The 12,397-nt window shown below is 39.4% G+C and overlaps 1 protein-coding gene across 3 annotated transcripts in view; it reads right to left on the bottom strand.

The window, feature by feature from the left end:
* LOC122555307 (T-box transcription factor T-like) overlaps positions 1-11,140 on the bottom strand; it is a 33,131-nt gene extending 21,991 nt beyond the window's left edge. For 2 of the 3 annotated variants that reach the window (XM_043701170.1, XM_043701171.1), the window contains exons 1-2: positions 11,080-11,140; positions 9,422-9,635 (exon numbers count right to left, since the gene is read on the bottom strand). In XM_043701170.1, the coding sequence (XP_043557105.1) occupies positions 9,422-9,635; positions 11,080-11,110 (245 nt within the window). In that variant the 5' untranslated portion in view covers positions 11,111-11,140. The other variant, XM_043701172.1, reaches the window with a different exon arrangement.
* Positions 11,141-12,397: the final 1,257 nt, after the last annotated feature.

Below are 12,397 nucleotides of genomic sequence, written 5' to 3'. Positions count from 1 at the left end.
ATGTGAAGGGCAGTGTTTGTCACTGGCCACTCGGGTGTTTCCTATCTTCCTGGTGGTGGAAACTGAATAAAGATTCGTGCACTTTGTGTCTCTCACTGTGTCTCACACCTGCACGCACACACCATGGGTGCTGGGGAAAAAAATTTTAAAAAAGAAAAAAAAGTTTTTAAAAATAAACAGGAGTGTCAGACATCCTGTTCACTCTGAAAGCTGACTCTCCACCTGTAAGTAAAGGGTTATTTAGCAATGGGATACGGGAGTTATTTCATCTGGCATGGAGGCTGTTTCAGGGAAAAAAAAAACAGGACTGTGTTACGTTAGAGCCCCGGTGTCCTTGGAGAAGGAGCATGCAGTGTCCACCAACACCCTGGAGTTGTTCAGGGAGAGGTGGGCGCCGCAGGGAGTGGAGTGCATCATTTCCCCCTCCAACTCTATTTTGATTTAATCCCTGCCCTCCCCTTCACTGTTTGATCACACAGCTTTGTCCTCTGATGTCAAGGGCACTGCTTGTCACTGGCCACTTAGGTGTTTCTTTTCTTCTTGGTGGTTGAAACTGAATAAAGATTCATGCACCTTGTGCCTCACACCTGCACACACACAACATGGGTGCTGGGGAAAAAATAGGCAGTTAGGCAGTAGTGTGGGGGGGTAAAATAAAAGGAAAAAAAAATAAACAGGAGTGTCAGACATCCTGTTGACTGAGAGAGCTGGCTCTGAGGGAGCTGGATCGTTGTCAAGGATTCTCCATGTGAAAAAGAAGAGTGACTTAGTGACAGGATTAGATTAGATTACTCACAGCACCAGAGACCCGGGTTCAATTCCCGCCTCAGGCGACTGACTGTGTGGAGTTTGCACATTCTCCCTGTGTCTGCGTGGGTTTCCTCCGGGTGCTCCGGTTTCCCCCCACAGTCCAAAGATGTGCAGGTCAGGTGAATTGGCCATGCTAAATTGCCTGTAGTGTTAGGTAAGGGGTAAATGTAGGGGTATGGGTGGGTTGCGCTTCGGCAGGGCAGTGTGGACTTGTTGGGCCGAAGGGCCTGTTTCCACACTAAGTAATCTAATGGTATGAAGCATTTATATGCCAATTATGTTCTACAGTGACACAACTCATTATATGGGAAGCTTGACTAGCTTGATCCTGCCGTTCGAAGGCTGAGTTCAGTGTGTGAGAAAAAATGTGTTATTTTTTTCCAGGCAAATGACATTGGGGCAGATGAAAACCAACGAGTAATTCTCCCGACAGTTTGTGGACCAGGAGCCTTTTTGGTTATTAGGAGCCTAACTTTCCCTGAGGCACCAGATATTAAAATCTTTCAAGACTTGATGGATTTGGTTAAGGAACATTACCAGTCTCCTCCAATTCTGAGTTATTTGAGAACCGGGGAATCCACATTGGGATTTTTGATTAGGTTAAGACAATTGACAGGTGCACATGACTTTGGTTTAACCTAAATGAGATGCTGAGAGACTAGGCATTTGGGATTAATGATGTAAATGCGCCTATTAGTTGAAGTCCTATTGGACTTCAAACAAGTACTATAACTGGTTTTATCATTGGAAAATGCAGCAAGTGGAGCAAGTGAGATGCAGGATATTCCGATGGAAGTGGACACCTTGCCAATCTAACTGAGCTTGGCAGATGCAACTTGACTGCCGGTAATTGCATAGCCTCACTTAGGAAATATCCTGAACAGAGGCACTCTAGATCTAAACAATGCTAAGCTATGGTTAAAGGATTAAAATTTTCTTCAGGATCTGGACTGGCACACCATTGTAGTTGCTGCTGGTATGCAGATTCAAGACAGCAAGAGTCCCACTAGACCTAAACTGAGTAAAGCAAACTCACAGGCCAGTGTCCAGCAGAATGCACACCCTGGAAAGTCCACCTACATATGCTTTGGAACAGTTAAAATGCTTAGCAACATCCCAATCAGAACCAATCAAAATAAACATCAGGTTAAATGGTCACCTGGTTCGAATTGAGGTCGATACCTGCATGGCCATTTCAGTGATCACAGGGCAGTCTTTAACAAAATTCGCTCTGGACTCCAACCCTTAAGTTTGTGCAAGATCTCGGCTAGACTCAGAACTTATAGTGGGGAACCTTTACACCTGAAGGGCATAACTTCAGTTCCAATCTCTTAAGAGAAGCAGCTGGTTCAGTAACTGCTGGTTGTACTGAAAGGCTAAATCCAAGCTTGGTGATGTGAAATTGGTTGAGGAAGATTCACCTAGATTGATTCAACATTTTTGAATTAGAAAATGGCTGCCTGAGTGAAGTCCTAATTAAATATCGGGAGGTTTTTCAGGAAGGTCTAGAGACCAAAGGAGCTAAGGCCACCTTGCATGCTGACCAGAAAGTAATTCCTCGATTTTGCAAGGCCAGCCCAGCACCATTTGCCTTATGTGCAAAAGTAAATGCAGAAATCAGTAGGATAGAAAGTAAAGGAATCATCAAACCAGTCTCCAGTTTGTGAAATGGCCAGCACTGGTCATACCGATAGTGAAGCTCGATGGATTGGTTCACTTTTGTCTGGATTTTCAACAAACAGTAAACCACTTTTCGCAGCTGGATAAATATCCAATCCCTCACTTGGAGGATTTATACACAAAGCCGGCAGGGGATCTGTCCTTCACAAAGCTAGGCACAAGCCATGCATCATTGCAGTTGTGGTTAGATGAGGATTCCCAGATATTACGACAATTAATTCCCATCAGGGTTTGCGCCAACGTATGAGACTGCCATCTGGGGTATCATCAGCCAGTGCAATTTCTCAGTGGACAATGCAGGACATTTTACAAGGTCTACCCCAGGACCATTTATCTAGATGACATGCTAATAATAGGGAAGACCAATAAGAAGCCCTTAGAGAACTTGGACATAGTCCTTAGATGTTTCTCTCAGACGGGTGTACACCTTAGAAAGGAAAAATGTGTTCCAGGCATCTCAAATGATCTACTTGGGCTACAGAGTTGAAAAGGCTGGGTTCTACTGGTCAGAAGATAAAGTGAGGTCAAACAAAGGTGCCCGGGCTCCCATGTCTGTATGGGAGCTTAAGTCTTTTCTTGGGCTGGTGAACTATTACAACAAGTTCATACCTAACCTGGCATCTACGCTGGCACCCTTGCATCAACTCTTAAAAAAGGATCAGCTTTGGAAATGTGGCATAGCCAAGCCACAGCTTTCAGGGAAGTGAAAAAACAGCTATTATCTTCTAAGGTTTTGGCATACTATTATCCCAAGTGAGATCTAGTATTGACATGCAATGCTTCCTTGTATTGAATCAGGGTAGTATTAGCTTATAGAGGGCCAAAGGAGGGGAATGCCCAATAGTGTATGCATCCAGGATTTTGGCTAATACAGAGTGTAAATATTTCCAGATAGTGAAGGAAGGTTTAGCGGTCATATTCGGAGTCAGAGTGTTTCACCAATACCTTTACGGGTGTAAATTTATAATATTAATGGACCAAAACCCCTGCTAGGCGTACTTAAAAATAACAAGGCAGTGCCACCCTTAGCTTCAGGGCGAATTCAGCAGTGGGCTCTTGTACTAAGGGTGCATAATTACAAGTTGGAACACCATTTGGGAGGCTAACTAGCCAATGCAGTATTTGCGCCCCCTCCCACCGGCAGATACATCATTGATGATACCCCCACTGAAAGAGTCCATAACAGTTTTTAATTTTCTGAACACTGTTTCAGTCACTGCTGACAATGTCAGACTTTGGACACAAAGATCTGGTCCTGGCAAAACTAAAACAGCTGGTGGTGATGGGGCCATCACAACCAGAACTGAAACCTTTTTGGATCCAGAGAGACCAGAGTAAAGAATGGCATATTATTATGGGTAGCAAGAATGATTGTCCTGAGTAAGGGTCATCACCAGATATATTTTATCTCTTATTCCTTCACAAGCTGTAGCATTGTTTTTGGCGCTGGGTACTACACTTAAGAATGCAAATACATTGGAGACATTGTGGAGAGGTGTAGAAGAATGGTTCCCGGGATAAGAAATTTCAATTATGAATATAGATGAAGAAGTTGGGACTGTTTTTCTTGCAGAGAAAAATACTAAGAGAATTTAGGTAGAAGTTCTCAAAATCATGAGAGGGCCAGTCAGAGTATATAAGCAAGAGCTTTCCCACTTATAAAATGATAGAGATTTAAGATAATTTACAAATGAATCATATACAACATTCTAAAAAATATTTCCAGTGAGGTTTGGAATGCACTATCTGGAATTGTGATGGATGCAGTTCAATAAAACATTCAAGAAAGTATTAGATGATAGTTTCCACTTAAATAATTTGCATCAATACAGTGGAAAAGACAGGAGAAAAACACAGTTATAATGCTCATTCAAAGAGCCAGTGTAAACACAATGGGCCGAAGGGTGTCCTTCAGCACTGTGATAATTCTGTGAGCCTGGCATTATAAGCATAGAATGCAAAGTGCCTAATTATACATGAGGATGGCATCAGAGTCCTCCAATGGCTACAGGACTCCAATTTAAAGATTTTACTAAAACTGTTATGGGCAGAAGCACTGACCAACTTATTTCAAGGCATGCCTGAAAATCACAAAGATCAGCAAAATATTCCTCAGTTTTCAACTGCTGCAATTGCTATTTTCCAATGGCAAGGCAAAAGTTGAAAAATAATTTCCCCTCGATTTCTCATATTTTCATCAGAGCTATTTGGAACAAATACATTCATTTGTTTTGAAGTGCACATGAAAAATAGAAACATTTTGAAGATGCCTGATCAATAATTACTTGGGTAGTAGTTCACAGCCACATCACAAATATATACAGTACTTGCCCTTTAGTTCAATGTCAGTTGCAACACATTCCATCTCACAAAAAAGTGGACCTTAATTGGTACTCACCTGTGAGTACATTAAAAAGGAGAAAATATGATAACCTTTGTTTAACAGATAACTTTTTATGCAGTGGAGTTCTGAATTTAGCCATGTTTGATTTTTGACATAACTGAGTGCTTCATACATACACATGCACATTTATATATACACACCTGTATATGTATATGCACACGTTAAAAAAGATCTGTTATAAACTGTCGAGTAACTACAAGTAAAACAAATTTCTCCAGAATTAAAATAATTATTTATGAGGGCTGGATATTTCTGCAATTTAGTGCAGGGTCCTTTCTCTTGTAAGAATTGGGGTCCATTCGAGCACAGACTGAATAAGAATCTTTGATTTTTCTCATGTGGCACATTCTTTAAATTAATTCTGTCATGTTTTGCACAATGGGAGGAAATTTTAAATTTTTTATCTCCTTCTGAAGTGCTCCGAATCACAGCAGCACAATTTGGATTTGAGATGTGGAGGTCATCATTTTCAGTCTTTTCATTTTAATGGATGGAAAATTTTGCCTGATGCACAGCTAAGTTCTTAATATACACTTGTGTTGTGCAAGACTGTGTCACACTAATTCTTCAAATCCAACCCTTCTATCAGCTTTTGCTGGATTTGTGTTGTCTCTTGATTTATAAAAAAGACCTTATGTTATATGCAGACAACAGCGACCCTGCCATTCCCATCTCATCTAGATTTTTTCTTACTACTCCCACTCACTTTGGCCTTGCAACTTAAAACCTTTTATAATTTAGTCTCTCTTGTTCTTCATAGTACCGTGGACTTTCCCTTTTTTTTTAAACCGCTACCCCATGCCTCACTTGTTCAAAATTGTCATTTGTAATTATTCTCAATTTTAATTCCGTACCTAAAAATTTAAAAATGTTTCTGTCACCACAGAGTCTGAAATACCTGCTGAGTATTTTTAGTGTTTTATTGTATTTGTTTTTAGTGTTCATTTGTGGGACTTGGGCGTCGCTGGCTGGCCAGCATTGATAGCCCATCCCTAATTGCCCTTGAGAATGCGGTGGTGAGCTGCGTTCTTGAATCACTGCAGTCCACTTGCTGTGAGTTGACCCACAATGCCGGTAGGGAGGGAATTCCAGGATTTTGACCCAACGACTGTGAAGGAACGGTGGTATATTTCCATGTCAGGGTGGTGAGTGGTTTGGAGGGGAACTTGCAGGTGGTGGTGTTCCCATATATTTGTTGCTCTTGCCCTTCTAGATGGAAGTGGCCGTGGGTTTGGAAGATGCTGTCTAAGGATCATTGGTGAATCTCTGCAGTGCATCTTGTAGGTAGTACACACTGCTGCTACTGAGCGCCAGTGGTGGGGGAATTGAATGTTTGTAGATGTGGTGCCAGTCAAGCTGGTTGCTTTGACCTGAATAGTGTAAAGCTTCTTGAAATTTCTTTAGTCAGCTAGCTGGGATGATTGTGAAAATATTTTGTTGTGGCTTTCCTCTTAACAAACTTGATGCTTTCACTATTTTGGTTCTTCCATGTTTACAAGAGAACTAATTAAGACCTAGAAAATGCCAGAAAGTTTTATAATTCATTCTTCAATCAGTTTTATTGGTATCTCACATTAAAATTCGGGTCTATCAGACATGGTTTCTTTACAAATTCAACGCTCTGTCCATGCTCAGGCTGAAGAGAACGTCCTAAATTCACAAGGAGGTATTCGAGCCAGTTCTACTGCATTTTCACACAATGATGGAACTACGGATAATCAAATAATAATTGCTACCAGAGTTGCATCCATTCACCGGTCTAAAATGGGTAAAAATTATGTACTTAGCCCACTAAGCAGCAAATGAGATTGCTGCAATTTATGGCAGAGACAAACATGCCAATTATGCTGCCATTAGAGACAGCACCACAACCAAAAGATGCATTTTTTTTTTGGTTGGTAAATGCTGTCATTTCTTTGCACGTGCTTTACTTTATTTAAATTGTTTATTAAGCTCCATTTTGCACCCATCTGAACACTATCTTCACCATCAACATAGACAGCATAAATTTTCCAATCTACCATAATTAGGTGGATGGCATATATTGGGAACATCTTCAGAATTTATGTAAACAGCTGCAGAACATTTAATAGCAGCTTGAAAACAGGGTGTGCACTTTGTATGTTAGTTGTGGGGAATGGCGTGGATGTGGTGGGGGGGAACAGGTTAAACTAATTGGTGACAAAGAGAGGAATATTAGTTCAGAAATAACAAAAATAATGAAAACCTTACTTCAAGTATTACCATCAGGATTAATAGATATATTCAACTGCACAAAAGTGGTCTCTGCACTTCAGAAGTAATTCAGTATACACACATGTTGAGGTAAGAGGCATTGTGTAAATACAAGTTTTCCATTAGTAAATTGAAGGAATTATAATGTAAAATGTGTTTCAATGAGACCATCTTAATTTTTTTGTTACAGAGATCACATACTTTCTTTCAAGATTGAATGACACATTAGTATATTACTTTATCATACAGTAGCATAAAATCAAAAACAGCTGCAGTTTGTTATGGGGTCAGTAGCACTTTAATCAGATCATGTGATGACTTATATAATCCGTCACTGTTCAATTTGATAATTGGTGCCATCAAAAGTTAAATCCTGAAAGTGGAGCAAAGTCTTCTTTCATAAGTTTCACTAACACATTATGTAGAATAGGAGATTTTGAAGCTTACAGTCTTGTAAGAATTCATTCTTGCCTCACTACTTCGCAAAGTACCAACTCAGTGTCTTAATTTAGTTAAATAAAATAATCAAAGAAAGATTTTTAATTTATCAGGACACCTCAATTTTATTGTATGACAAAGGAATTTATTATTTAGTAGATTTCATTGAGGACTACCTTACACTCAAATTTGAAATTTGTTTCATATATTCACTCTTCCATCCAGGTAATGCTAATTGCCTGCAGTTAAAATATTTTCTTTGTTACTGTTGCTTATAATTTCTCAAAGAGTTCATTCTATAAATGAGCTACTTTTCTAATATAAATGGAAACTTATAAGGAAGATTCAGAGTGGCTCAAGAGAAAGTGGGGACTGCAGATGCTGGAGTTCAGTCAAAAGGTGTGGTGCTGGAAAAGCACAGCTGGTCAGGCAGCACCCGAAGAGCAGGAGAGTCGATGTTTTGAGCATCAGCTCTTCATTCCTTATGAAGAGCATATGCTCAAAATGTAGACTCTCCTGCTTCTCGGATGCTACCTGACTGGCTGTGCTTTTCCAGCACCACACTGTTTGACTCTATTAGGGTGACTCAGTTGCTCAGTGGTTAGCACTGCTGTCTCACAGCGCTGGGGATGCAGGTTCAATTCCACCCTCAGGTGGTTGGCTGTGTGGAGTTTGTACATTCTCCTCATGTTTGTGTAAGTTTCCTCTTACAGTCCAAAATGTGCAGGTTAGGTGGATTGGTAATGCTAAGTTGGCCAAAGTGTCCAGGGAGGTGCAGACTAGCCATCAGAAATGCAGTGTTACAGGGATAGGGTAGGGGGATTTGTCTGGGTGGGCTGTTCTTCAGAGGGTCAGTGTGGACTCAGTCATCCAAATGGCCTGCTTCCACGCTGTAGGGATTCTATATTAATATCTGCACAGTTATTAGTAGAAATGAAAGACATATGCCAGCAGCCCTTAGTGATCAAATTTATTAATATTGGGACAAATACTTGCTTTTCCCCACGAAATGGATTGCAGTGGTTCAAGAAGGCAGATCATCACCACCTTCTCAAGAGGCACTTAGGGATGGGCAATAAATACTGACCCAGCCAGCAATACCCTCGGTATTTTAATCATATTAGTCAAAATGTGGCTGTACACAAGCAACCCCCACGAAATGATCTGAAATTTTGAAGCTCACATAAACTATACAATTATTGTTATACGGATTTGCAAATAATATGTATTGACTTTCATTATTTTCACAGGAAAGCTGTAGTCCTCTAAAGTTGCAACATACAACAGTAGAGGCAGAGATCTGGGCACCTCACAAAAAAAAATGAACAGGGCAAACAGATGAAAAGGCAGATAGAAAGAGGCATGTCAAAAAGGAAAACAAGGCAAAGAATAGATGCATAGAATAATACAACAGAGTTCAGAAAGAAAATGGACAAGGAAGAAAGGGGATTGTAACAGAAGCAAAGAATAGTATGAAAGTAGATTAAAGGAAGAAAATGCCCTATCTGCAGGAGTGAAAGCATACTTTAGTCCTGAGTGCTTCTACTCTTCTGTCTTATAAGGCAAACATACAGAACAAAGCCACCTTAAAAAAAAGTCAAATCATGACATAAAATAATGGAACAGCTTTATTTGAATAGAAAATGTGAACATCGTGGAAAACTCATTTAATCCAAATACATTTAACAAATATTTTATGCTAAACTGGTTGAAACTTTGCCTATTGAATGCATGTAATCAATTATTTAAAACAAAGCATTTCACTGTGAATTTAATCAATTTCAACAATTCAAAATACCTTTCTAGTATCAGAAAGTTGTATATCTATATGAAAGCATTCCATTTTTTACTAACCTTCCATTTTTGGTGACAATCATTTCGTTGGTGACTGCTTTGAATTTTTGCCAAAGATTTGCGTCTTCCAATGTGACTTTCAGTTGCTTTTCGGTGGGATCTCCTTTCTCACTGCCTGCTACTAACTCACACTCAAGAGCATCGAGCAAACGAGCCACGCTGCTCTTACCCTCCGTTTCATTCATTTTCACCAAATGACACTCTTGCCGCCAAGCTGAAATTAACTCAAATTGAAACAAGACAATATTACACAGCAGCTAGTCAGTGCACACAGTCTCATTACAAGTAAAGTCTACCATTGGATGATGATTAAATAAACTTTACACTAATGACTTTTCCTGTCACGTGGCATTCGTCCAAATTGCTATTGGTTTATTTGTGTTACTGTCAGTTGCATTAGCTGGTCCATTTCACTTGTATGTATAGTCAGAGTCCAGCAATTATTATAACCATACTTACCAGCCTTAGTTATTTATGATCAGTGAGTTACTTTTCTTTACCAAATATGCTGCAAATAATCCAAATTTAAATTCAGTATAATATATAACATCTGTAATATATCGAGTGATAGACTTCACAGTAATTTTATAATATATGCACATTTTCTCAAATAAAATATGCTAAAAAGGAAAAATAATTGATATTTGGGAGATGAAGAATAAAGTTTCTTCAAACTTTATTTACACATTTAATCCTTTTGCTTTGTAATATTCGATTGACTTCCATTTCCAAAAAGTAATCAAGTAATTTAAAATTGTCTTTCTTTGCTATAGCTCTTTTGCAGGATAGTCACCTTATAAATGACGCACAGAATGTAACAGACTAAATAGACGTGTGCGCGAATGACACATAAATATGTCAAATTCATAGACAGCGCCTCATATCAAACATTAAGGGATATTGGCGCTTTACCATAAATAAAACCTGTGTCTCCCTGCAGGTGCCTTGTTCCATTTGTTAGTGTCACCCTAGTCGACCTTAAACGAAGAGAAGGAGTATACATTGTGTACCAGTCGTAACTGTGAGAAACAGAACGCCGAAAAATCAGGGGGTTCTGAACTATTTCAATGACACAAATTCGATATAAAAAATTCACTCGCTATTTGCACAATTGTTAACATGCCCAATCCTCCAGATTAATTATAACTATTGAGGATCTGAGGAGAACAGCGATGCAAAGCGCAACGAAACATAGTCACTAACAAGTTTCTGACAACAAACGAGTTTCGTGAAGGGGGAAAATCCAATGATCAGAATAATTGACAATTTCCCACCGATGTATCGACAAATCAAATGCTTCAAATTTCACTTCTTGTCACTTTCGCTGTCTTGGTGATTTGTGCTCGCAATGTTCGTGCCGTTATCTAATAAACTGCAAATTTCAGAATTATGTGCAAAGGTCCTTACTGAACGAAATGTAGTTATACCAAAAACAAACAAGAAATCTGTAGAATCGAGGTGGAAAAAAAAACCAAAACATGGTCAAGTAGCGTTTAGTCTTTCAGACCCTGTTGAGTTAAAGTCTGAGTTCCTTATCATTTCCACCATACAGCTGTGTAAACTTGGTGATATAGTGGAAGAATAACCCCGTGTTACTCAGAGGATTTGAAATTCACAAGACTGTTCGTTTTCACGGTTATCCTTCCCCTGCTGGTCACCTGTGATTATTTTCCCTTTGTCATATTCCATAGAGTACTCAGCATTCTGGAGTTGTACACAATGTTGCCATTCCCGAAAGGTCGCGCGTGCGGTAGTTTCTGATTATCACACGAGAGCATGATGGTTGTCTATTTTCATATATTTTACCCAACTGCAATGTTTTCTTTATAAGCACGAGTTATTTCAGTTCATTCAATCTGTTTCAGAATACATTTTTCGATTTTGATTAGTTACTTTGCAGAACCTGAAGAGAAGTCAACTAATTGAACCAACAACTCTCCTGCGTATTTTCTATCATTGTCTATCTTTGCGCGGTTGGTCAGTTAGCTTTAATGCGGGAACTAAATCACGCCTTATTGCTCACACGATTCTCCTCAGTGTGACTTTTACGCATTTAAGATCGTGGTTGTTGCATTCTGAATGAGAAAAAATGTCAATATTTGCCTTCAGGTGATGTTGAGTTTAAAATCTGAGTGCCTTATCATTCCCACCGTGCAGCTCTGTAAACGTAACTTGGTGATATAGTGGAAGAATAACCCCGTGTTATTCAGAGGATTTGATATTCATAAGACTGCATTAAAGCCTCCAGCAGCCTTTGTCACCAGTTAATTGCAACTTTCTATTACAGTTCACCAATGGTCAGAGAGCCCTATTTACTTTAAGCTCCAATGTTGAGTTTAATACAACCGGGATATCGAATACAAGTGTTATTCTTTCAATAGTTTCTAAAGGATGACGATTGTGATGATTAAAAGCAGTAGATTCCAATTATTTTTGATCTAAGTCAATGATTTGCCTGTATATTAATACAGGGTACACTATAGCATTAGTTTCTTCTAATTATAGTTGGCATTTGCAAGCCTCACTTACAGGATTTAGTTTAAATTATCTGTCGACAGGTCGTTAAAAAAGCACCTGCTGATTCCCTTTTTTCTAATTTTCTGACTTTTGGTGTTTTTTTCACTGTTATCCTTCCCCAGCTGATCACCTGTGATTATTTTCCCTTTGTAACCCCGCTTTGCCCCATTAAAGATCCTTTGTACCAGCAGTTCTTCATTATCCTTCACAAAGGGTGGGAGATTATGGAGTGAACGCACAGAACGGGATGTAAAAAGAAAACACGTGGAGATTAAAATAAAACCCACTCGGGAACACGATTGAGGAGGAGCCTTTGTAGCACGGTTGGGGAATCTTATCTCTGGGAATCGTGCGAAAAGTGCACCATTATTGAGTGGAGTCAAAATCTGTAAACACATGATTGAAATGAAAACAGAACGTACTGCATATACTCAGCAGGTCTGGCATCATCATTGGGAC

The sequence above is a fragment of the Chiloscyllium plagiosum genome, chromosome 12, assembly GCF_004010195.1.
Source record: "Chiloscyllium plagiosum isolate BGI_BamShark_2017 chromosome 12, ASM401019v2, whole genome shotgun sequence".
Classification (NCBI taxonomy): Eukaryota; Metazoa; Chordata; class Chondrichthyes; order Orectolobiformes; family Hemiscylliidae; genus Chiloscyllium; species Chiloscyllium plagiosum.
Note: the sequence above shows the minus strand (reverse complement) of the source record. Positions and strands in the feature narration are given on the sequence as shown.